The sequence below is a fragment of the Acomys minous genome (genome assembly GCF_964271855.1).
Source record: "Acomys minous genome assembly, chromosome: 14".
Classification (NCBI taxonomy): Eukaryota; Metazoa; Chordata; class Mammalia; order Rodentia; family Muridae; genus Acomys; species Acomys minous.
In genome coordinates this window covers 15,429,873-15,457,498 of record NC_140496.1, presented here as the reverse complement: position 1 = coordinate 15,457,498, position 27,626 = coordinate 15,429,873, and the positions used below count along the sequence as shown (strand labels likewise).

The window sequence follows — 27,626 nt, the reverse complement described above, 5'->3', positions numbered from 1 at the left end:
TTTTACAAAGCTGAGCATACCTAATCTCTAAACCTAGGACACATCTCTTGATGTTGATTGACACAATAAATATACTTTGATCTATCCTAAAATGTTAATGGCTACGATGTAGCTATGGGAAGGATAGTTGCCCGGCATGCACGAAGTCCTAGGTTTGCTCATCATTAAAGCATAAAAGCAGGCATGGTGGTGCACTCCTGTGAGCCCAACCCTTGGGAGGCAGAAGCAGAGGATTCAGAAGGTCAAGGCCATCCTTGATAGAATATAGAGGTTGAGACCAGCTTGGACGGCATGAGACCCTGTCTCCAAGAGAGGGGAAAATGCCGTGAAATCTTGCGACCCCTCATTAGTTCTTACGGCTGTTTTAATCATCTGCAGAGAGAACAGTGTTCTTAATGAGCCATGCTTGCAGAAATTCTTCATTAACCCTGCAGTTCCAACACTACTTACAGAAAGATGTAACGGGCCTAATTCTTTTAGTAGACAGAAGAAAAGAGTTAGCAGTTAGCCATGTCTTGTTGTTGTGTTCATGGGCGTGAGGCGCTGCGTGTCCGCATCACTGCCCTTCGGGTTTGCCACTCTTGATCACGTTCTGCTCTTCCTTTGCAGAGCACAGTGATGTCGACCAGGAGACTGCACTGGCTGCAGCCCATGGCTTCACAGGCTGTCTCTCTGCGGTGCAGTTCAGCCACGTCGCACCTCTGAAGGCTGCTCTGCACCCCGGTCACCCAGCTCCCGTCACTGTGACAGGGCATGTGACTGAGTCCAGCTGCATGGCCCCTGCCGGCACCGATGCCACATCGAGAGAAAGGACACATTCGTTTGCAGGTGACTTAAGACGCTCTTCCTCCTCATTCACAAATTGGTTTGATCAGAGGATTTGGAAATGTTCCTAATTTGGTTGTGATTCTCTAGACGGCTTCTTGGAATTGCTTTTGTTCCATCTTCAGAGCTCTTCTTCATCCGTGCTTTTCTGAGGGTCTTGATTTCTTATTCATTTGCAGTTGACATTGCTAAAATTGACAACTACAGGGCTCCCGTGTTCGCCTGTGTGATTTTATTCTGGTTTAAAACTCTAAAAAAAATTATTCAGGATTTCTTCCCATTGCTTAGGTGTGTCACCCTGTCCTCTTTTCATGTGTGCTTTAACTGTAGATCATTCTGGAACGATGGATGGCAGAGAACCTCTCACTCACGCCATCAAAAGTGACTCTGCAGTAATCGGAGGTAACTGGGGACCATGAGTGACAATTTGGTGAAGTCTTATTACTGTCACTAGTAGTGCAGAATGTAAGCCTCAGAAAACTGTCCCTGAAGAATTAACTTATTTTCCCTGGGGATGTAGCTCAGTGGAAGCACGCTTGGCTAGTAAGCATGAGGCCTTAGGTTCGATTCCCAGCATGTGGGGATGGACTTCACATATCTTAGTTGCCATAGAATGAATCTTGGTGTTTTTTTTTAATGTTTATACTTTGTCATTCCATAAATATATATAATGTATTTTAAATTGTATTCATTTGCTTTTATCCTCCCTTACCCCTCCCAGTTCATTCCCGCTGAACCCCTCTGCTTTGCAGCAAGTCCCAATGCTGTTTTTTTTGTGTGTGTGAGCCACTGTCATTGAGTTTAATTAGGCTACCTGCACAAGCATAGGTGGGAGGTTATCTACTAGGGCATGGGCAACTTACCATCAGCAATACTACTGGAGAAAGCCACTCCTCGACTCCCAGAGCTTGTTAACTGCAAGAGCATTCAGGAAGGGGCGGGGCCTCTCGGATAGTCTCCCATCTGGGATGGAATGTTGACAGACCCACTCTTGTGCACAGCTTTCCAGGCATCTTGAGGAAAAGGGTGATTTACATTTTTTTTTTAACTGCAGGGGTCTCATGGAATCTTCCTGCATTTTAGGCAACCTTGGAAGTTTTTGTGTATATACGGATAATCTCACTAAAGTACACTATACTTCAAGATCTGTTGCTAAGCTCTGTAAAAATGAAGAGTGTTGAACTTAAAAATGGCTGCCTGAAAGCATTTATTTCCTTAGACATATCATTGCTTCTGCAAGGGCCTATGTGAAAGCAGGAAAACCTTGAGATTAACATTAGAAGTAGGCATTTTGTACATTTCATCGCTCAGACACGCCCAGAAAGGAATATTGTACTTTCAGTTCTTATCAAGTCTTAGGTGAATAGGTTGAAAATGGTTCATAGTAATTTTAAGTTGCAGAATTCACACACAAAAAAAGTCTTTAAAAATATCTCTAATGTGACAGCGTCCTCTTAGAGGTATATGTTATTCAAAACCAGACTCAGAACTGAAGCTTTTTTCTTCCTGATTAATGCTCGTCAGAGGCTATTAATCAGAGCACCAAAATGTTAAGTGCCTTAACATTTCTCTGCACTCCGAATATCATATGGATGCATAAAATAAATAACTATTCGGTCGTATAGCCAGATAATGTGATTATTCATATACTTGAGAAACTGAATTTTGTACTGGATCCATTTGTGAATGTGTTTTAAATATTTTTATTTTTAATGGTGGGGGGGGGAGGGGAAGGAGGAAAAAAGGGGAGAAGAGAGGAGAGGAGAGGAGGGAACAAGGTAGGTTTGCCCCTCAAGGGTTACCACACATGAAACTCGTCTGCCCTCTGGCTTTGATCTCTGTAAAGTCTGAGCTTGGTAGCAGAACAGATGGAATAAGCACCAAAGATCTCATGCCCACCATGTGGGATTTGTCTGCCTGTTCACACCGTAGGGGTCCTCCGCTGTGGTGTTCCGCCTGGTGGTACTGAGGTAGAGTTTTATCTCATCGTGTGCCAGTCATAAATCAAATCCAGTGTGTAACCACAGTCGATGCCTTCGGACGTTTTTCAGAGTAGATAATCCTCCTGCGTTCTCAGCTCCATGTAACCGTCCTCCTTGTTTATAAACACAGTGAGGGGTTTAAAAGCGGAGGATACACTTAGTGAGATCTTTTTAAATGATGATACAGACATGGAGTGATTTTGGCCGGACTATGAAGATGCAGGTTCAGACAGACGGAAACTGCAAATGCTTGTCCGGAGAACACACTCTCATCTTGCTTTGGATAAAACAACACAGATCATAGTAGATTATTTTGTTTATTATGAAGATATTAAATTGCTTGTTTTGGGGGGGGCTGGTAACTGGTGATTTCAAGGTGTTTTCATTGACCACAAAAAGCAATGACATGAAACGTGCCCCAAATTGAAAGAGATATACTACATACTCACAGAAAAAGAAAAGTGGGAGACCATCTCTGATGTACATCTTCTAGACCAATGTGATGGTGACATTCATTTTTGTGACTGCAATAGCAATCTCTTAAACATATCATTTTTCCCACGTCATAATTATTCAGAATCCCTCTCTATGAGCTAGAAACTTTATAATGAGATGATTGAACTAAACTACAGCAACCCAATTAATTGTTTTTACAGAGATTAGAGGCAAAATATATAACAACACATGAATACCCTGAATAAAATCGGCTATTGATGTGATTAAATAGCCATACCCATTAGTAAAATTACAAAATGCATATTAGATTCATTACTATCTTTCTCGGATAACCTGACATAGGCAAAAATTGGCTTATCGTCAACAATATTCCCCTTGGCCTTGAAGACTCTGCCTAAGTGACTCTTACTGAGACTTTCAAATACCCTCACATCTTGATTCAATATTGTTACAGACACCTCCTGCATTTATTTACGTTGGAGTGAAGTCTTAGGGCTTGGGATGTGGTTCGGCTGGTAGAGTTCTTGCCCAGAAGGCCCGGCTTCCTGGCTGCGTTTCTACACATTAGTGATCCTGTGCTTTAGGAGATGAGGACAAAATGATCAGAAGTTCAAGATGATCCTTGTTACACAGCAAGTTAAAGGCTACCAAGATCTCATCTCAAGGGAAAAAAAATATAAACAGACAAAATAATTTGGAGTCTCAGTTTTACTAAGCCAAATTTGATGCACACTGTTATTTTGTATTACCCATTTTTAAAGACCTACAATCACAAGAGGCCCGCAAACCACATGTGCCAACTGAACCACATCAGCTAGACATGATGGCAGCACCTCTATTCATGTCACATCAAGCCAAAGAATCACTTGAAAATGAGCTCAAGATCCGTTTGAGCAATGTAATGAAAGCTTATCTCCCCTGCCCTAAGATAGTTACACAATGTTTAATCTTGGAAGTACCTAGTTTCCTCTGGAAAAAAAAACTAATAAAATACTTCAAAGCATGCAAACACACACAAAGAGCCTACATTCATCATTAATATCCTCATGACAATTTTAAGGAAACCCTCAAAATCACATGGACAAATAGTAATTTTCCAAATTCTAATTTTTATTTGACTCTTTGAATGTTATCATCAGCATGAAGTACTGTTAGATGTCCTTTCTTAAAAAAAAAAAAAAAGATTTACTTCATCCAGTTTAGAGAGAGCTACCTAGCAATGAAATTTGAGGAAACAATAGTTTGCCTACTAATTGATCTTTCAAACCGTCATGGTGTGGCTGAGGCGGAAAGGACCAGTTTGACTCATGACTCAAATTTGTATAGAGTGTTTTATTAGTCCTGTCTGGAGTCAAGCATCACTCTTGAGCATGCACCAAGCTTGTTTTATGGATGCTCCCTCTCTTAATATGTGGGCCGTTAGGAAGAACTGTAGTCAGGGTGCAAAGCTTAATAGAATAAATAGTTGTCACTGTTTCGTCGAGGGCATCCCTGAATGATTTGGATTTGGCCTTACAGGGCAATGCCTTCTCTTCCATGAATTCTATGACCAGTACTACAATTGGGCTCACAGGTCCCTGTTTGTGCTAAGCACTGCATTTTACCCTACCTTCGTCATATACCATCAGTGAAGATTTTAACACCCTATGATAGGTATGATAGGACTATCTGGGGTTCACAGTCCACTACAAGGATCTCATGTTACTCTAGAGATGGCAACCATGAGCACAGCTAACAACTGTAATCCTTAAACTATTTACATAGAGCCCGAAGTTCTAAAACCCAGTATGCCTCATGCACGGAGAATTTTAACATATCTGCAGACCAATATCCACCATGCACCACTGAAGTGCATAACACACTCTTCTTCACCAGTTGATTGAAAAATCAACTTCATTGGCATTGTTACATATTTAATCAGAAAACATAATCCCTTTATTGCGTTATGCTTAACTATCATTTCAAAAATAATTAAATCATCTTCATGTTTTATTATGAAGCAAAGCTTGGTCATAAAGATATGTAAATAATGCTTCCTGATGAAAAAGGAACACGCGAAGCAGATCCAATATAATGCACATTCAGGATAAATGGCAGGGACCCCACAAAGCTGATGGAACCCCTAGAAAAACTTAATATATTATGATACTGCCTGAATAAGAAAGGCAAGAATGTTTTGTTGCTGTTTATTTTTTCTAATTTATATCTCATCAAGGGTTGACTTCAGTAGAAAATAATATTCCCTGGACTAATTAAGCAATGAAGTTGGCACGGTGTCTATTGTAACCAAAGTTCTGACTGGGTGTTTCTTTTCTCTTCTGTTTCCAGGTCTGATAGCTGTTGTGATCTTTATCTTGCTTTGTGTCTCTGCCATAGCTGTTCGCATTTATCAACAGAAAAGGTTATACAAAAGAAACGAAGCAAAAAGGTCAGAGAATATAGACAGTGCCGAGGCTGTTTTGAAAAGCGAGCTTCACATCCAGAATGCAGTTGGTGAAAATCCAAAAGAGTACTTCTTCTGATGGGCACCGACCCTCTAACTTGCAAGAATGGGTTCATTTTTAATAGCCAGGGGCCCTCAGTGGACAAGAACTGCTCCAACCCTGACCGTACAGGCGATGGATCTGCAGCACCACATCATCTTGCCATGTCCAGGCTCAGGATGGCTCCAGGCAGCCTCCTCCAGTGATGCGCTCCTCCTAGCCATCATCCTGTTTAAGAAAGGAGCTAGCTATTGGTGTCCCTTTCCAACCTCTGCACACGATCAAAGCCAAGTTAGACTTGCTTCACAACTATGGTTTTTAAACGTGGAAACTGTAGCCCTTCTCTTCACGCTGTAAAACATAAGTTTTGTTAGAGGTAAGAAATCAAAATCGGACTATAATGGCCTTGCTTTACCTGAGACCACTTGTCCTGTTTGCTTTCGTCTTCACATGGTGTTGTTCATGAGCCTGGAAATGCTTCTGAGATCCTGTTTGGCTGGTGTTCGCATCTTCAATGGCCAAGATTCTATCCATAAAGCCCCCTTTGCCTTTCTCTGTATTCCGTTCAATACATCAGTAGTCTGAAAAAAAAATGTTTTCTTGTCTTTGGCTTGTTTGTATTGCTCTTTTTCTATTAGAGTTTTTTCTGATACTTTTTAATGCATTTTGTTTTGAGTGTCTGACTTTTAACTCTGAACATGCAATTCCTATATAAAAAGAACTCGGAACGTACAGTGGTTGTCAGTATGTGATGTCACGCCGCTACAGAGAATTTCTTATCATTGTTTCAAGATAACTGGTTAAGACCCTGAGCAACTGTAACTTTCCAAAGACTGTAAAATGTTTTCCATTAAACTTGTCACAGAACAAGTCCTAAACACAGCAAAAATATATTTTAATTGCAACTGTGTTACCTCAAATATACTTAGGAAGCTATACCCCAAACGTTAAGGCAGTTGTTCTTTAGGTTTCTGTTTTTCTAAAGATTATTACCAATTTTTTTTTGATCTCCCATGAGATTTTCCATGGAGTATCTTCTTGTATGTTAGACAAGGAGAAGATATCAACTGTAGAGCTCCACTTCACATTCTAATATACAGCTACGCCACTGGCATGAATTTTGCTCTGCACTAACCCCCAATATATGTACCTTGTGATCTGAGTTGTAACACAGCCTCTAGTTTTTAACCAGTAGATAAAGTAATAGATGCTGACTCTCTTATTAGACTCAAGCTCTAGCTGTCCTTCTGGGAGCCCCTCACGTAGGATGATTAGGACCTCAGAAAAGACCAGGAATCAGTACAGCGTACTCACTAGTTCATGGCGATTAGAGCGTGTGTATGCAATGGGTACTTTATGAAACTATAACAATAATGATCTTTAAGGCCAAGTGAACAAGATAATTGCATGGAATTATCTTTGAAGTCCACAAGCCCATTTAATAACGAAAGAAAGCACTTTGCAATCCATGTGCAAACCTTCAGGTGCCTCCAAAATAAAAATTTAATTCCTTAGTTTTTTTAATAAAAGAAAAAGAGGAAATATATGGATTCAGCATCACTAGCATCTTATTTACCGTGTTTCCCTTGTTGACTCTTCTTAGAAAAAAATTCTACTTGTCTTTCCCCCAAAGCACAAAGTCCTTGTTAATGTTTCCATAAATACCCGACTAAATCTTAAAGGACCTGAATTGATGAAGAACCTACGATGGTAGATGGCATCTATATGTGTGTGCATATGTACACACACACACACACACACACACACACACACACACACACAGACAGAGAGAGAGAGAGACAGAGAGACAGAGACAGAGACAGAGACAGACAGACAGAGATATGGAGAGACAGAGACCAAGAGACAGAGACAGAGAGACACATGTAGTGACAAGAGAAGTATTTAACATAGAGTTTGTATCATTTGATATAAAGGGCACAACCATTCTCACATCTCTGGATCTTCTAAATGTATGCTTTTAATTTAGTAGCTATATTCTCCTCACCAGTAGCTGAAATGTGGACAAGTTCATAGATGGTGAAGCTGCAAAGCCCTCTGTGGGCTGCACTGCAAGAGACTGAACTAGGGTGGCATCAGATTGCATTGGTACCTTACATTCCATGGTTTGGATTTCCTGGTTTGTAATAACTTCCTTCCTTTTTCCTTAATAAAACGCAGTTTTGAAATAAAATGCAGAACATACTTTGAGATACTGTATAAAAGTTTTAAATGAGGGAACTACATTGGATTTCTTTTCCCTAAGATAGCGAAAATGTGTAGCTATATGTCTTATTTGCTGGTATATGTATGAATATGTGTGGTGTGTTTATTCTTTTAAACAGATTTCTATGATTCTTGTGAACTATTAAGATGCTACAACATTTATTTTTTTCTTTACAACTTTTAATTTACTTGCATGTGAGTGTATGTGTATCAGAACTGTGAATGTGTGTAAATGTGTGTGTGTATGTGTGTGTGTGTTTTATGTAGATTTTAGGGGAAAATCATGGGAGTTGATTCTCTTCTTCTATGATGTAGGATCTGAGAATCAAACTTGAGTTTCTTAGTTTGAGCAATAGGTATTTGTTCCTGGTAAGCCAATGATCTAGCCATGTGTTTTTTCAGTGAAAGGGGCACAAAATGATGAGCTAGAAAAAATGATTGTTTATTGTAATGATGCCATTTTCAGTATCTTTTCATCTTTGCAGTCTTTCAGAAAACAATGACCTCGTCTTCAGTGGTCCATGGGAAAGGTTTCTGCACATCTCAATTGCGTGTTGTCCTTTTCATTATTTTTCCTTTTCTCCAGAGATCTTGGCAAATGTACACTGTGCAAATGCAGAGATGTTGTAGAGAGAATATGGTGGACTCCTCTCTGGTTTCAAAACTCCTTAAAAGGCTGGTGTGGCACCATACTATTAATCTCAACACTTGGATGCAGAGGCAGGAGGATTGCTGAAATTTTAAGGTCAGAGTGAACTGCATTAGTGCCTTGTCTCAAAAACCAAGCCACACCAAAACCAAATCAAACAAAAGCACCAAAAGCAAACCACATCCTCCAAGAAAACAAGAGATTAACAACAAACAAAAACCTCACAGAAACTCACTAAATTCCAAGTTTTACCATTCTGTTTCCAGACTCTAGTGATGATGGCTTTAAAGAGCTTCTTCGATGAAATAAATGGGCCATTGATGAGAAACATCTTAATATGGAAGAAATGCCATGAAAATAGCCCCCTTTCTAGTCTAGAATATAGCTTGGTTTTAAAATTCATTTCCAAGTGTCACTTTCAAAACTGTGCTTATTATATCCTTCAGATGTCAGTTAGAAACACAGGAAGAAGTGAAAGACAAGAAGGCCACGCCCACAAGGAACATGATCATTTGCATGATTGTTCATTGCATGGTACTTTCTTTTGGAATAATGGCATTTCACATGAGACCAGAGGAGCACAGACTCTGTTTAAATTGTGGATAGCTCAGATTAAAAAAAAAATCTAAGACACAATGCTCGAAGTGATGTTCCCAGGAGGATAGCAACAGTGTGTATGACATTAAGCTGTGACTAAGTTGTCTGTTTCCTGTAGAGTTGATCTTAGTGTTTCTGGGATCTGGTACTTCAATAGTTAACCTGAAGCATCTCAATAGTTCCCTTGTCTAGAGTGACTATGAATCTAGATCGTATCCACCATGTGTTTTCAATGAATATCCATTGTTATTTGACAAATCATCGTCCTTGATAATTTTGGGTTTCTCCTAAAACTATTAGTCGCAGGGTTCTTGACTCCAGGATAGACAATCATAATTGGAACTCTTGTTTTTAGTGGATGTATGCACATGTTCAGTGTGTGGATGTGCAAGTTGGTGAATTTATATGGAGGCCAGAGGACTGCTTAGAGTGTTGTTAGAAGACCATCCACAACCTTTAAGACAGGGTCCCTAGTGGCTTTGGAGTTGAGCAAGAAGGGTAGATGGCTAGCCTGAGCACTAAAGGCATCCTCCTGTCTCTGTCTCCCAGGACTGAGATAGAAGTACACCTCTGCACCCAGCACTCCTGGGAAGTGAACTCAAGTACTTAGGCTTGTACAGCAAATATGTGATGGACCAAGCCAGTTCTAGAACATTCTATATAGACTTAGTGAAATCTATAACATGAGTTGTATCTGAAGTCCTGAATCATCAGATGTCTATTTCTTGTTAGAAAGATGAACTAGATACATTCTGAACTGAAACTTGTTCAGTTGAAGAGTAGCTTTCAAATCCATGTGTCAACTACATGATGGCTCCATCAGATAACTTCAATATGTCCCGCCCACTCCTACTGCTTTTTAAAGTCTGTATGACAGTGGGGAAGCAGGGAAGAAAACCATCTAAAATCTGGGAGTTTCCACAGTGGCATGCATATGGCTGAGGAACATTCACGCATCTACGAAAGAACAGAATCTGAGAATAAAAATGACATGATAAGGTATGGAGAAACATGGTAAGAAGGTTGATTATTTGGTTCATCAGAGGGAGTCCCCTGGAGCTCAGTTTTAATGATTTTCAAGCTGAAATAAATCTGAACCCTGATTTGAATATTTTACCCAGTACAATATTTTTAAAAATTCTTTTTTCATTTTTTAGCACTATACTTAAATCATAGTGAAATGCACAGTTGTAGCTTTAAAAAATCAAATAGTATAAAAAATTATATAAGGAAATAGTGCTCCCTTGCTTATCTCCTCTCCTTATCTGCTCCAGCTCCTTTAATTGTCTCTTTTCGCTTTCTCTATGCCTGTAAATAATGTGCTATCACAGAATGGGTTCTTTGGAAAGTACATTTTGAGGTAGAAATCGCCACTTATAAAGTTTATTCGGTGTTATGTAATACACACTGGAGACAGGCTGAGGTGGGCTGGGGAAGTTGGGCTATGCTGTCATAATGGTAAGGGGTTAGGGGTCACTGCAGACATTACCGTTTGGAGGTATTCTGAGTTGGGTGAAGGGGCAGAGCATTTACGTTACAGAATAGAGCTGGCAATTGGTGTTGACTGTGTGTTGATGGTCATGAGCTAGGATGGGTGCCTCTTTGCAGCATAGACTGTTCTCAGTGAAGTGAAACTCACTCATTGATATTTGGCTTTCACATCCATGTAGTGGCTAAGTCCAGCAGACGTCTTCAGTATGTCCTATCTCATAGAGTGATTGCAAAGTAGAAAAAAAATTCAGAAGCTGAAAGTTTTAGTGGGAGGATATGTATGCATCAAGATCCGAAGTGGAGGTACCAGGACTTTCTTCCCCCAGCATGGCTCAAATCTATCTACTTCAGACATGATTTCTGGAAGCAGCTTCTTCAATACGCTGGCGAATCTCCTTTCTTGAGGAAAATGTAGAAGCTGGAAGAGGAAGGACTGAGGTCTGAGTTCCACAGATGACTGTAACTGGTTCTCACCTTTTTTCCTGCTCCACTATCCCAATGTCAACTGATAACACGGCACAGAGTTGGGACTTCAGTTATCTTGTGCTCCTGAGTGTCTTCAATAAGATATTCTGGTGGGACCAATTTGAAAAGAAACCATATTTGTATACTTCTCAGGCCATACTAACCAGTACACTCTAGCAAAAGCACTGCATGTGACAGAGCTGATACAATTGAGTTTGCACAGGCCTGCCTAACAGATGGGTTGCTGTCATTTCCAGCATGTTCTGGATCAAGGTTAATGGGTTGACTAGAGATTCCATGAGATTCTCTCCATGCTTAAGCCCTTAAGGATAGCACTAGATAGTGACCCTTTTCCCAGCATGAATGTTTTTACATTTTTGGTTATGAGCCTAGCCTCTTAACGACTGAACCATCTCTCCAGCCCAGCATGAATGTTGAATGATGGCCAGTGGGCCAAAGGGTGATTCCTTTCAGAGAATTCTACTTGGACTGTTTCTGTTTCAGACATCAACCACTCCAAAGGTTAAAGGACTGAAGTGGAAGAGATACCAACATTAGCTATATCAATTCCACAAACAAACAGAAACACCCTGACTTAACATGAGACAAAGAACCTTCAAAGATGTCGTCATGTTCATTTTGTGTTGGTTATCTACTGTGGGGCATGGAGTCTCCCTGTAAGAGTGGTTTGTTTCCCCAGTGAGACTTCCTTAGAGAAAACTCGTGCTTTATTTGCAAGTGGCTATCAATTGGAGACAGCTTCTGGGTTAGGGATGGAAGTGTGAGTCCACATCTCCTGTGCAGACCCTGTGCATTCAGGGACTCTCACTAGCCTGGGACTCACAAAAGAGGCTAAGCCTGTTGAGCATCAAGTTCCAGGGGTCTTCCCTTCTCCACCATTGTAACACTGGGCTTCCAACCTCATAGCACCATGCCTAGTTTTATGTAGTATGGACCAATCGCAGGTCCTTGTGCTCGCAATGCAGGTACTTAAGCAGTTGAGCTGACTCCCCATGCCTGATTTTTCTCTTAAAGAGAGGGCAAACCTGTTATCGGTGCCAACTCAGACGCAACATGCAATGTCTCTACTCTCTGTGTGTACACTATACCCAGCTGTTGAAGGTCACAGGAGTCATGGGAGCTGCATCTTTTGAAAAGAACTGGGAACTCACTAACATGCACACTCTGCATCACAGTAGGGTCCTTCCTCCTAAAGACATGGTTTCTCCTAAGTGAGTAGATTCTAGGTTGGGAAACTAATAGGATTTCCATTGTGTCCGTACAAGCCCATAATGCCAACAACTGGAGACCAAAACATGATGATCATGAGTTCAAAGCCAGCCTGGGTTAAATGCAGACTTCAGAAGCAGCCTGAGAGTTTCAATTAGAATTTCTATAAAAACACGTGCATAAAACAATGAAGGAGAGAAAAGGGGAAGAATGAGGGCTTATGTTCACAGTTAAGTGATTTTTAGATTTTTACTTGAAACAGTAAAAAGTTATATAAGAATTTGGAGGTTGATAAATTGCTCAGATTGCAAAGCTCTTGCCAACCAACTGTGAGACCCTAAATTAGTGTATCTGAACCCACATAAAATAAGGTGTAGAATGCATTCCAGTTACCCCAGTGCTCGCACAGATGCTCTCTAGGTAGGTAGTCTGAAACACACAATAATAAGCATGGGAGAGACACACACACACACACACACACACACACACACACACAGAGAGAGAGAGAGAGAGAGAGAGAGAGAGAGAGAGAGAGAGAGAGAGAATCTGCCTCGAAAATGAGTAGAAAACAAAGGCCAACATCAGAAGTTTGATTTAAACTTCATATGTATCCTGTGGCAGGCATGTGCCCACTCTTACAGAAACATGTACCACCTCCCAAACACATGCGCACACGAGCGCACACACACACACACACACACACACACACACACACACACAAATATTAAATGATATAGGAAATTTACAAGTATGATATATTATTGCCACTAAAATCTCATAGATTCAGCAATGTCCCAGTAATATTTTCTATACCTGAGTGGTCCAGCTCAGGGTAAAATTCACATCCATTGTTCTGTGTTACCAGTTGTCTATGGTCAACTGTAGAGGCTCCTTGGACCTGTGTGAACCTGACCCTGTGTGAAGGTTGTAGACCACTACAGTAAAGCAGACAGGACACTGAACGCCTTAGAGATTGCTTCCCAGAGCCAGGGACAAAGGCCAGGCTTCTTTTTGGATAAGTTAATCTTTAACACATCCAGTTTGTTTATTTTTTCTTCCTAGATGTTTTATTTTATTTCCCAAGTTTATAAACTTAAGTTTTTCCACTGCCTACTTTTTATTTTCCTCTAAGTTTTGGAAGATGTTTTTTACTCTCTCTAGTCCCTCTATGGATAGAGTTAGCGTCAGCTCTAATATTTACAGTAATTTCTTTTTTTTAATAAATGTATTTTTTAGTTCCTGGTTTATTTAACATATATCAACTTCTATTAAAAAACATTAGTTCTATGAGAAGTTTGTTCAAGGTATTTTGGTCATATTAATTTCCCCTCACCCAGTTCTTTCTGGATCCAACCCACTTTCCTGTCCACCCAACCTTGTGTCTTTTTTTTTTTGTTAACCCATTAAGATCAATCTGTGCTGCCCAAATACTATATTAGATGTGTGGCCTCCCACTGGATTGTGGTCTCTTTCTCTCCCAGTAACCAACAACAGCCAAGAGCACTGTGGCCAGGGGTAGGACTGTGCACTAAATCCATGCTGGGAACTACTCTGGCTTGCACTTGAGCATGCTGTCACAACCACTGTGAGTGTTTATGTGCAGCCTCCCAGCTGTGTTCATAGGATGCTGGTTTCTTGTAGTCATCCATTGCCTCTGGCTCTTAGACTTTCTGTATCTTCTTCCTGGATGGTCCCTGAGCCTTGGAAGGAAGAGATTTGCTATATGTGTTTCCTTCAGGACTGAGCAGTTTGTAGTCTCTTATTTTCTGTGCTTTAGAAAGCTATGAGCTTCTCTGATAATCCCTATCTACTGCTAATCAAAGCCTCTCTGATGAGGGGTAAGAGATGTGTTAATGGTTATTAACGATTAGTCATTAGGCGTCAGCTTAATACTATGTACACATAGCAGAGGGATAGGAAGTGTTCTTTTGTGTTAATCTTTTTCTAAAACCATATGAGTTTTCCATGCTCAAACTCTATCTTTTCCTCCAACCTCCAGTCTTTTCTTCTGTTGGGAATGGCTACTATTATTTTTGTTTGTTTATTTGTTTGGGTTTTTTTATTGTTTCTTTCATAGCAAGGATCTATCAACTATCAGATATGTTTGCTGATCATTCCGATATGGGAGTGAGGAACCTCACATGGGAGTTTCTGAAACTGACTGCTTTAGGAATAGTTTCCAATCCTTACTATCCCCAGGGCATGAGGAAATAGGCAAAGCAGGCACTGAGCCTGTCCCAGGGGTCTGACTGGCTCTGCCTCTCAGCACCAGGATTATAAACATGTACTGCCACACCTGGCACTTCTTAGTTTGTGTTTGTTCTGTTTTATGGGTTGTGGTGATCAAATTCACATCCTCATGCTTTCAAGGCAAGTGCTTTACTGACTGAGCCATCATCCCAGCACACTTTGCTGGCTTTTTATACTGATGTTGTAACAAGTCCTGACAGCACGGTGATTTTCCACTGGGTGAATTCCTCATCTTCTAAGTCTACTGTTAAGAAATATACATCATGTCCTCCAGGGCTAAGGCCCAGGTGTGGGAGGATGGCACCGCCTTCTGGAAACTCGAGAGAGATTCTGTCTTCTTGCCTTCCCAGCTTCTGTTGCTCACCACCTGTACCCCTACTCACAGTCCCCACTTTCTTGTCAAAGACAGAGGTAGCAATTCCTGTCCTTGTCACTTTGTCATCTCATTCTGAGTCCCCTCCTGTCTTCCTTTCCCAGAATCTTGTGATTGCACCGAGCGCACAGCCCATTCAGACAAACAACACAACCCAGGACAGTCTTCCCACATCAAAGCCATGGAACCCATGTCCTGTGCTTACCTGGATCTCCTTTGCTTTGTAAGATGACACTACACTGTAAGGTGTAGTGGTGCTGGGCTGCGGACATCTCTGGGTGGACATGTTGCTATATTTCTACTCCTGTCTAGCTGGGCTTGATATCTTTAACCCTAGGGGGTGTTGTTGTTATTGTTGATTTGGTGATCTTTTCTAGATCTGTATTTCTATACTTATTTCGGTGAACATAATGTCTTACAGATTTATCTACAAACCCTTGCTCACTGTTGATAGAATTATGAATTACTTCAGCCATTATAGACAACAGTGGATAGGGGAAGTACCGTATGATCCAGTAATCTAACCACTGTGTGCAAAGTTCTCCTGGTTTTAATACGCCTTCCCTTTCATTTCCAGAGTCAGATGTATTATGTTGCATCTGCTTCTTTGTGTAGATTGGCCTCAGTTTCCTCGCAATGATCACATGTAAATAGTAAATCCAGCCATAAAGTAACTTTGGTTCCTCCCATAGCTGGCCTCCATCTAATCCTTCTGTCTAGAGGTCTCTTGAGAAATGAATGAGAACGTCAATAACTTGACTGGTCCATTTCCTCTTTGAAAATTAAAAGTGCGAGCCATGTTTTTTTTTTAAGCCATTAAGTCATTAATTTTTATTTTATCAAGCTTGGGGCAAGAAAAGACCCATTCTTATCACATTTTTTTGTAACACGCCAGACTAATTTGTGTTTGCTTTTAATGAAATTATTTTCTTATTTCGTGCATTGATGCTAGACATGACTTTACACCCGTTGAACCAACACATCTGCTTCCAAGCTGTCCATGTAATAAATTTTCTGGTAAATTATGTTTCTGTTGAATGAATTCATGTTTTTTATTCAAAATAAGCTGTTATAAATGATTCATGTCTCTCTACATTTTCAACAGGAACAAATTAATTTTTTAATTGAGCTCTGAAATGACCTGTTCTTCCCAAATGCGTATTAAAAGAAGATGGTTACAAATGGCTGTCAGGATCAAATGAGACTTTGTAATAACTTTTTTCATTTGCTGAGGATATTTGGCCAACTTTTCTTAGTAGAAATTTATGGCACTTGATGAATAATTGGAAGTAACATCTTCTGAAAAAAAGATTGGTGGTTATATGAAAAAAAATGAGCCAGTTATAGCAAAAAAAATTTTTTTTACTTCAAAAAAAATTCCAGATAAAGGGGCTGGAGAGATAGCTCAGCGGTTAAGAGCACTGTCTGCTCTTCCAGAGGTCATGAGTTCAATTCCCAGCAACCTTATGGTAGCTCACAACCATTTATGATGTGATCTCTGCCTCCTCTGTGTCCTCCCCTGCCTGCAGATGTGCATGCAGGCAGAGCACTGTATACATAATAATAAATAAATAAATCATTAAAAAAAATCCAGATAAAATGCCAAACCAAAAATACTGCAAATTAAGTATTATTTACCTTAAGAAATATTGGCAACAGTATTGATATTTTCCCATGCTTATTTATTGAGATTTATTTCACAGTTTAATTATGTATTTGTGTGAAGGTGTAGTGGGGTGTGGGTGGAAGATTTGTGCATGTGAGTGCAAGTGTCCACAGAGGCCAGATGAGGCCATGAAATTATCTGGAATTGAAGTCACAGAAGGCTGTCCAGTGTGAGTGAGTGCTGGGAACCAAAGCGGGGTCTTCTGAGAAAGCAGTGTGTACTCTTAACTGCTTTGCCACCCTCCACCCTCTTACCTATTTATTCAAATTTAAAAGTTATATATATTTTACATATACAACATAATATTTTGAAGAACATATGTATATGAAAAAGCATGAATATAACTACTGGGATATGTAGCTCACATAGTATCATTTTTGTGATGATGCTTCTTTAAGTTGACTTAGTATTTTTAAGGAGTATTGTATGTTATTATCACCATGTGACAATACCATTAGATTTCTTGAATTTATTTGTCAGGCTTAACTAAGAAATTCTATTCTTTGACCAACATGTTTTTACCTCCCCCTCCCTTAACCTCACTATCCTCTGGTAACTGCCATTCCATGCACTACTTCTAGACAGTTAACCTTCATATATTCTGTGTGGGAATGAAATCCTGAAACACTGTTTTCGTCTTTCTGTACTATTTTATTTCACTGAACAGGATATCTTATAGATTTACCCATAAGCCTTTGCACACTGTTGGTAGAATATAAATTTATATAGTCTCTGTAGAAAATAGGAGATCAATTCCTCAAAACATTAGAAATCAAACTACCCTATGATCCAGAAATCCTGTAGTTTTGTTGATGTCCAAAGAAAATTAAATCAAAAAGACAAAGTGAGGTTGGCATGACCCTACCCATGGCAACATGACTCATAGCAACCAAGGAATAGAATTTATCTAAAAGTGCCCATCAACAGGTGAATGAATAAAAACCCTATGGTGATTGTTTTTGAATGGTGTCACAGTTTCTGTCTATATACTTCTTTCCATCTTTGATTTGTAGAAGAGAAGAAAAAATCTCTCAGTTTTCCTGATGTCTTCCTTAGTAGAGATTTAACACACTTTGACTTTATCATGGTTGAGATTTTATGATGTATGAAATTGATACAGTGTTCAAATGCCTCTAAAAATTTCTTCATGGCAATTCGTTTCTTTCTATTTGCTTCCATCATAAAAATTGATGCTTAGACATGGAAGTCAAGCTACAAAAAATAGTACAAGCTTCTTTTGCTATATAATTTGAAGGAAAATATTTTTCTTATGTTATTAACACTGTACATATGAAATTGCAGGCAATTTGTAAAAAGCTGGATCGTAGTATACACACACACACACACACACACACACACACACACACACACACAGGTTTTTTCCACTGCATGGATGGTTTCCATTAATGCAATAGAAATAGAAGAGATGTGGAATTTCCCTTTGAAGTCAAGGCAGTTCTGTAAAAGTGAGACAGACCTCAGTCCATAACACTTTCAGGTGTTCGCTGTACCTTCAAAGTACAACTAAAATTAGGTTGAGCTCGTATCTAAAGACCAGAGAAAGTTAGGTCTTTTAAATGGATCCCTTCTTTGCAGCTCTTTGGGAGTTCCTTAATGAAGGCTTTCACACCAACACATACTGTTCCTTGTAATTTATTTCAGCTAACTGGTCTACCTTGGGCCATTTTACTCAATGTACAAACTAGTATAAGATGAAGAGATGGTCTCTGTTATTCCACCACTCAGTTCTCGCTATGCCCCAGGTCTCTCCTTCATGCACCAAACACAATAGAGGTGAAACTACAGCATTTAAGACAAAAAGTATAGAAATATTTGAAAATAGAAGAAAAAAATAAAGTGTAGAAAACGGGATTCAATTTGCTATCAGTAATTACACCTCCTAAATTCCCCCATGACATTCCAATTTATGCCTGTTTTTATCCCACTTTCTACCCCAGCATGGTGCAAACATCTCCTCAGTTCACATCTCCAAAGCCCACAGTTTCAGCAGAATGGCCACCCCTTGCCAACACCTGATTCTTTCTGTCCTAGTGTGAATATAAATTTTCTTTTTAGTGAAAAGCATTATAATCATAGGAGAGTGTTAACTCCTTTTTCCAGTCAGGGCAGTTAAATGGTGACCGGGCTTTTCCCACAGCATGGAAGAGCTGGCCTGCAGAGGACCAGGTGGCAGGTTGGATTGTTTACTTTAGAGCATGCTGGAGACTGGCAACTGGGTCTTCATAAATATTAATCTCATTTTTAATGTTCATCTGAGTATTACCTAAATAATGCATGCTTCTACAGTATTTTTTTTTCTGTTTTGGGTCAACCAGTATTTTCTGTTTGATAGAATGTCAGTGCCGTCGACCTGGTTGTCAAAAGTTGACATTAAGGCAGGAGTCATTCCCTACCGTTATCTGTCCGTCAGTCTTGAAGAGGTGGCTCTTTATCTCTTATGTACATCACACCTGTAGCATGTGGCCTGCTCAGGAAAATACTATGCAAGATTATCTTATCTTGGTGTATGTACTGTTTCGTTTTGTGTGCCAACTTGACCCAAGCTAGAGTCCTCAGAGAGGAAGAAGCCTCAGCTGAGGAAACACTTCCATGAGGTCCAGCTGTAAGGCATGTTCTCAATTAGTGATCAATGGGGGAGGGCCCAGCCTGTGGGGGTGGAGCCATCCCTGGGCAGGTGGTCCTGGGTTATATAAGAAAGCAGGCTGAGTAAGCCACGGGAAGCAAGCTAGCCAGCAGCACCCCTTCACGGTCTCTGCATCAGCTCCTGCCTCCAGGTTCCAGCTCGGCTTGAGTTCCTGACCTGACTATGATCTGGAACTGTAAGTTTAGTAAACCCTTTCCTCCCCTACATGCTCTTTTATCATGGTGGTAGAGTCACAGCAACAGAAACCCTAATTAAAGTCCTTGGGTAGTGCACTCAAGCAGCCTCTTAACTTGCCCTTGGTATCATGATGATGAGCCACATTTTGACATAAGTATGGTTACGTATTTCACTTCATTCTTATTTTCAGGGAGTTATTTTAAAGCTATCATATTTCTCTTATCAAGGGTTTCCACCTTAGTGATTATTTGATTAAGCAGCAACATCTGGCTTAGTCTTCTCAGATAAGACTGATTCCCCATCTTTTCACATAATGTCTTTTAGCTCTGCGGTGTTTAATCTTCATGCACCTCTAACTCTGTTTGTGTGCGTGTGTCTTCTCTTTATTCCTGAGTAAGTTCTTTTCCTCTCCAATTCATTGATTAACTCATTCCTGTTGTTTGAACATCACTATTTCCGCCATGCCTTTCCTCCTGTCTCCTTCTAGCTGAAATTACCCAGTCCAAAGCAATTGTTCCCTCCCCCTCTCTCACACCCTGGTAGCTTCCTGCTCCTTTATGCTACAGAGTCCCATGTGGTCCCTGAGAGCCGATTCTTTGTATTTCCCACTCAGTCTCAGCGTGGAGACTGATGGTGGCTGTAACGGAAGTTTTGGTTCCTTTGTAAACTCAGCTGTGCTATGTAAATATGTTGTCGTTTTAATCCAAAATGTGGGATTTCAGTTTGAGCTTTAGTTTGTTCACAGGTGGTAATTGTCTTGTGCAGGGCGTGGCTTTGGCCAGCTGGTGAGGCCTTCCTCCTGCAGCACTGGGAAGGGCCTAGTCTAGGGCTCTGAGTTTATAAATGAGAGCTCAGAGCAGGGAGTGGTGTGCGATGCTGGTGTGTAGCGTGTAGCAGTTTAAAGATACTAGAGATGGGTAGTGTGGTGGGGTGGTGGGGTGGAGTGGACAGACGGAGACTTGGGGTGCATCAGCTGGCAGGAGATTGCTGGCTGTGTTTACTGTTGACAGAGATATAGACCCAAAGACCCTTCAACCCTAAATGTCCAGGAGAAGTAAAGGGGTCTCCTCTCCTACTAACCTTCTCTTTCTCCCAAAGAGGGTTGGGAGGTTGAGGTCTAAACATCCCAAATAAAGTAGAGCTTAAAAAAGAGCACTATAGGTGACCATCACTTGGTAGAGTCAATTGACTAAACATTGATTGAACAATGACCTGAGGAGTTGTTTTCTATACACTTGCAATGGCAGCATCAATTTCTGCTGAAATAGCTCATGAGCAAGGAAGATCCTGCAGAGGTCATCAACAATTATCCGGACCCTTGATGAGGTTTAAATGTTAATATTTAATAATATTTAAACAGCACCATTAATTTTAAACGACTTATTGTTCGTGTATTGGATGTGTGCACATGAGCATGTGTGCCATGGCACACACGTGAAGATTGGAGGACAACCATATGGAGTTGACCTCTCCTGCCTGTGCATGTGTTCCGGAACTTGAACTCCCACGCTTGCACAGAAAACTCCTTTACCTGCTGAGCCATCTCACCAGCCCTCAACTTCATTTACTAGCAAAACAGATGACCGGGATTATTGGGTTAATTAAATAAATCAGAGAAGCTTTCCTCAGTCTTATATAATACTACCGTTTACTGGAAACCAGCCTTGTTTTACTTTGATCAAAAACAAGCAAACAAAATCTATGTAGTGGCAACTTTGTTTTCTAGTTACACCCTTCATGTTTTAACTCATTTCTCTACTCATCTACTTCTGGTATTTTCTCAGTGAAATGTGTGAACCTCTACCACCTACCTCTTCCATGCTTTAGAAAAGAAGGCTGCCACTGGCATTGGCATTTCTCTGCTCAGTATTATTTATCCATGCCTTGCCATTCTGTAGAACTGAAAGTTGGTTGCTTCTATCTGGTGGTATCGTTAAGTACATGTAAAAGACACTCACAGTATAGAGCCAATTAAATACAATGTTATAAGCTTTGGAAGCAATTATTCATGTTTAAAAAAATGTTTATTTTACATCTGGATTGTAGCCCCCTCATTGTCACTAGATGAGTCTTGATAGGCCGAGGCCAGATATTAGTGGGGGAGAAGGGCTCCCCTTTCTGAGGACTAGGGCAAGGAAGGAGGGTGGGACCCGGAGGTGACGAGGGAGGGGGCTACAATCCAGGATGTAAAGTGAACAAATTATTTATGTTTTAAAGATTTCCCTTTTTGAATTTAAATTTTTAAAAAGGTGCAATTTGGGCATTACATGTGTTGTGTCTTCAAACCAAAATGAACGTGTGGTTTTCAGTATAGCCGTGGATGTTGGATGTGCACCGCCTTCTAGGAACATTCTGTTCAGTCTGAAAATGGTTTGACTTGAAATCAGCGTGGACTGGGGAGAGCTGGAGAGCTGGAGAAAGAAAGGGGGGAGAAATGGAAGTGGTATAGGAGGAGAGGGAGAGAGAGAGAGAGAGAGAGAGAGAGAGAGAGAGAGAGAGAGAGAGAGAGAGAGAAAGGAGGGGGCACTCTTTTGCTGTGCGTTTGCAAGTTGCTTCTCTACAGTGGCTCTCAGGGCCTGCTCCTCCTCTGCCCTGCTGTGGTTGATACAGGAGTCAGCTTGGCTCCACTCAACAGAGATGCTGCAGTGCGGTGATTGAGGGTGATTGCTTTCGCTTACTTGATTAAAACTGGGAGAAATATAGACAGTCCTCCAGTTCTTTTTTATGCAGCTTGCTGACGATTGCTTTTCTTTTTAAATGGACATTTACTACCTATTTAGAACAATAAAATACCTCAAAGCAAACATTAAGCAAAACGCAACCTATCTATCACGTCCCCTGCTCCTTGCAGCCGTAATAACCATGAATAGGGAGCCCATTACATGGCAAGTTCCACGTTCTTACAAGTTCCTTTATAGATTCACTTAGAGATCACTAATAAGCTATTTAACAAGTATTTAATTAAGGAAACCTTAATGAAAGCTAATTACTCAGCATCCAGAAATTTATTTGGGAGAATATTGAAATATATTTTGATTAAGTGATGTATATGTATATCTCATATATATGATATATGATATGTGATATATATATATATATATATATATATATATATATATATATATATATATATCTCCACCCCTATGTATATGCTAAAAATATTCTCAGGCATCATCAATTTACCCACAATAACACTTAACAAGCAATAAACATTTCATGATGCACGCTGCGTTCATCAGTAATTTTCTTTCACTTATTTTGATGGCTAGCGTGTAAACACATATACAATAAATGCATTTTATTAGTAATCAGCATGTGATTCCCCTCACCAAGAGACCTGAGAGACTGTACGTGAAAATATGTGTTCACTCATACACACACCAGTGGCAACTTCTAGAACGAAACTCAGCTACATTCCAGAAGAGCACTACAGGGTCTCAGCCAACTTTCATATTTAATTTACAAGTACAAGAGAAGAAATGGCTTAACATGTGCTAGCTTTGCACTAATCTTAGATTTACAGACAAGAATCAAGACCAGCGTGGTGGAATGTGTATTCATGTCGCTCCGGGTTCTGTCCCGTCACCAGTGTGAAATTATACTGCACAACGAGTTACTAGGAGATTTAAAGGGAAGCCGCAAAGCTGGCCTGGAGTGTGTACTGACCTCACACTCTTCTTTAGTGCTCGCAATGTACACAACCGTATCAGATCTGAAAGGCAGGAAGTGAGCAGTGCTTACTAACCAAGCTGCAGACTTCTCCACCTTGAGGTGAAGGCTTCCCCTACAGACCAGCAGTTCTGGTCAGTTCCCGCCACGCCCCCCTCGTCTCCAGGCAAATCCATAGCTTCTCCTTTGACTTTGCCCATTTTAAATAGTTTTCCCACAGCAATCTCCTGCCGTTTCATTCTTCTCTTGGTGCTGATTTCATTTTGCCAGAACTGACACAATAACGTAGACGTGGTTCGTTCCTGAAAACAGCAGAGGTTCTGAGGGTCCTGAGCCAGCTCTTAAGGAGGCCTCTGAGAAACAGCCGTTCACCTCTTTGGGTAGTCTAACTATCTAACCATGGCCATGGCTGCTGAATACTTTCTGGGTCCCAGTGGCTGGAGCAAGGCTGGTCTTGTATACTTGTTGTTCCATATTGTGAAGTATGAAGGAGGTAGAATTAATCTAGCCAGGAAACTTAGAGGTGTGGCCTTCGGAGGGAGATTGGGTAGTCTAGACTTCAGAGCAGAGCCTTTGTGATTGACTGTCTCAAAGAGGCTGGAGAGACTAGAGAGATCCGTAAAGTCTTTGCCTTGAACACGGGAGGATCCGGCTTCAGGAGCAAAGCAGGACCTCCTGGTTCTGTGTTTATAATCCAAGCCCTGGGGGAGGTGGAGACAGGCAGAGATCCACAAAGCTCCCTGGCCAACCTAGCCTAGCCTTAATGGGCATTTTTTTTTTGCAGACCAGTGAGAGACTCTGTTTCACAATAAACTGGAGTGGCTAGAGGATTGCTAAGTGGTTAAAAGCATTCGTTGCTCTTCCAGAGGATCCAGGTTCATTCCCATGGTGGTTTACAACCATTTGTAACTCCAGTTCCAGGGAATCAAATGCCTTTTTTTTTTTTTTTTTTTTTTTTTTTTTGCCTCCTTGGGCACCAGGAACACATGTAGCACAGACATTCATACAGGAGAAACACTCGTGTACACAGAAACAAAAAAACAATTCCCTACCACCAACAAAACAAAAAACCTAAAGCGGGCAGCATGTACCCCATACCCTATGTGTAACTCACTCATAGGACCGCAAATGCTAGGACCCTCTATAACCCCACTCAACAGCCTCTGCGCACAGTATGTTGCAGTTCTCAGAGGTTGTGTATTTCCAGACCCCCTTGCCCCACACATACACCCCCAAGTCAAGAGCCTGAGTATCTTGAGTACACCCAAGTACTCACTGGCCTATGAGTATTCCCAACAAAGTTGAACCACAGTCTGGCACGGGCAGATAACTGAGTCAAGGGCTGCAGAGCTGTTCTTTCTTTTCCTTGTTGATTGATTAGAGAAAAGCGCAGCAGGGACGGTGAACTGCAGGACTAGACCCCAGAAAGGCAGAATACTAGGGGAGCTTAGTGGGGGGGTCCATGCAGGGTTTTCCTCAGTAACCCAGAAACCTGGCAAGGTTTCGCTGCTCCCATTTGATTTCAGTGTTACGCTTGCCGGCAACTAAGTCACCTCAGCGGTCACCTCAGGGAAAGGAAGACGTTTGAAATGGTGCTTTTAAAACACGCCCGCTCCGCACCATACTATCACACCACCTTAGAGAAAGCGCTAACAGATTTCTTTTCAAAAAATCAGTGATAATTTTCAATTTAATTCTTCTAATGTAACTAACCATGCTTTCCCGCACCTGGCTTGCTCTTGGGGCGGGGACAACGCCTTTCTTTTCCTAGGACCGAGATACATTTCTGGCTCACGAGTCTCTCTCACTTTTCCGTTTCCTATATGTTTTCAAACTGGAATAAAGGAGATAATGTGGCATTCAGCTTTCACTTCAAGCATAATTTTAAGTCCTTTGAAATTCAAGAGCAAACACCCAGTGTGCTGAGTGGGCTAATGTTCAGTCCGGTTGAGTATCTTCCCAGCTGTAAAATATATCAGGTTTTCCCAGTCTCTGGGAATTAAACACAAGTAGCAATGATAGGCATGTAAACAAAACTTTCCACCTAGGGATATGAATGTGTCGCATGGCTGCAAAGTAGCAAAAATATTTATATATTTTGTTGTAATTAAGGCCCAAGCTTCAGCTATTGCTTCCAAAGTAATTTGGAAAATTAGAATTCCCAGCAATATACATTAGAATTTAAGGGTCCTTTGACTTTTTAGTTTATTGCTAAATCTATATATTTGTTAGACTATCAATACAAGGGCCCTAGCCAGACCAAAAAAAAAAAAACCATGGATATTAAAATACATTTTCAAGGGCTAGGGTGAAATGGCTCAGTGGGTAAGAATGCTTACTCTGGAAGCCAAGGACCTGAGTTTGGGTCCCCAGCAGACAGCAAATATTTGGGCATAGCTACACTTGCCTGTAACCCCAGCATCATGAAGAAGAGACCCGGGCATCCTGGGTATTTGCTGGTCAACCAGGGTAGTCCAAATGAGGAGATTCTGGTCTCAAGGGAATAAGCCAGAGTGATAGAGGACAGTACCTCCTGTGATCTACCTCTGGCCTTTGTATCGTTGCAAATGCACATGTGTGTAATATTAATGTAGTGCATGTGTTAATATGTATTCCATAGTAATTTATTACACATATGTCAATTTGATATTTAATTATTTAATAGTAATATATTAATATATCATATTAATATATGCCACATGTACATACACACCACAAAATAATAAAATACAATAACTTGAAACTCCAAAAAAATGCTGAGATAGGACCTAGTATACATTAGGAGTTGTGGTATCTTGTTTCAAAGAGTTGGCTGTCTGGGGCACAATCTAATGTTTTTGGAACTGGTTATATCAGATAAGTCTGATTAGTAAGTTCACCTGGAAATCTCTTTAGTAGGTGCAATCAATCTTATTATTTATAGTAGTAACACAAAGGGAGAAGATAATCATTTATAGTTGTTTTGGTGGCTCTGTCTAGACGGAAGTATCCAGTAAGCACATTTCAAATCTGAACCTGGCCATCAGTGGAGGTTTGATTGAGCTGTGAAAAGAAAACGACTTGGTAGGATTTAGAGTGAAAGCTTTCAGAGAGCGTGTGATACCCACAAGTCCAGACACAGAGATAGGATAGTGGAAAAATGATTAATTCACTTATTTTCATTTGGCCCTTTTTGTAGTCACATACTTTTTTCTATGTTTTGGTAAAACATCATGGCTCAGAGAGTTCTCTCACAGAAGAAAGTGTTTAATTGGGGTTCCAGGTCCAGAGAGTTAGAGTCTATGTTAGCAGAGCAATGGCAGGGACATCTGAGAGGTCTCATCCCACAGCAGAGAAAGATTGGCTTAGAAAAGACTAGGAGGTATGGCCTTGTTGGACGAGGTATCACGAGTGTTTCAAAGGACTAGGGTCAGACCCAGTAGTCAAGCGCAGGAACCTATGGGCCGTTCCCACTAAACCACCACACCACCCATCCACCATTTGGAAAATCAAGATCAGTAAACAAGTACAGAAGCTATAAATATATCCAGTGTAACAGTTCAATATCCTGGGAAATCTCTAGGGTAGGTTATCTAGGGCCGAGGTTGTCAATTTCAGCCTACCAACAAAGCCATGGGAAGTCTTGTTGAAGCAGCTTCTGATAAAGGCCGGCTGCAATTCCTGATATCTGCACCTCCAACAGCTCTCAAAGACCCAGAAGCTACAGGTCCACAGGCTGCACTTTGAACAGAGATTTAATGGAGTGCGAACACAGACTTGTGTGGCTGTGTTTGTGGAGAATTGATTGGGGGGAAGGAACACAGAACAATCAGAAAGTCAAGTCAACAATCCTTGGATTTAAAAAGCCGTATTGATCACAGTCCTTTTTGAGCCTCCGTAGACATTTTCTCATAAGGCTTTGCAGGCAGGGGAACAGCACTAATTAACATCACATCACCGCATGGAGCTCTTAGAATACTGAAGGCCTGAAGTCTTAGTAATTATGGGAGAGAAGCAGGTAACTTGAGTTGAGTTAGATAGAACTCAGTGGTAGGCTGGGACCAGAGGACCAAGGCAGAATTAAACTTGTAAAACTATTTTGTGAAAAGTTCATGGGGTTTTAGTTATTAGAAAGGCCTGGGTGGAAGTTCGGTGGGGAGCAGGTGTGTATCCTTTCTTGTATGTCTACTGGAGTTCTGTTTTTTTTTTTTTTTAAATACATTTTCTCTGATTTAGAGAGACTATGATTTTTTACCAGCAAATTGCACATTATAGTTTTGGGTAGTTTTAAAAGTCTTATCACGTTGTGACACTTAGCCATGTTTGCTTTTTAAACTATGCTTCCTGAAAGAAAAACGAAAACAAAACAAAACCTAAACTCAGTTCTCCATTAAGAAGCTACAAACTCTCTCCACTGTGGGGACAACGTCATGGACGTCATTGCTA

At 40.7% G+C, this 27,626-nt stretch overlaps 1 protein-coding gene across 4 annotated transcripts in view; it reads left to right on the top strand.

Moving 5' to 3' along the window:
• CNTNAP4 (contactin associated protein family member 4) overlaps positions 1 to 7,954 on the top strand; it is a 284,841-nt gene extending 276,887 nt beyond the window's left edge. For 3 of the 4 annotated variants that reach the window (XM_084757091.1, XM_084757093.1, XM_084757094.1), the window contains 3 exons: positions 610 to 828; positions 1,156 to 1,227; positions 5,592 to 7,954. In XM_084757091.1, the coding sequence (XP_084613217.1) occupies positions 610 to 828; positions 1,156 to 1,227; positions 5,592 to 5,785 (485 nt within the window). In that variant the 3' untranslated portion in view covers positions 5,786 to 7,954. The remainder of the gene's footprint in view (positions 1 to 609; positions 829 to 1,155; positions 1,228 to 5,591) is intronic. The other variant, XM_084757092.1, reaches the window with a different exon arrangement.
• Positions 7,955 to 27,626: the final 19,672 nt, after the last annotated feature.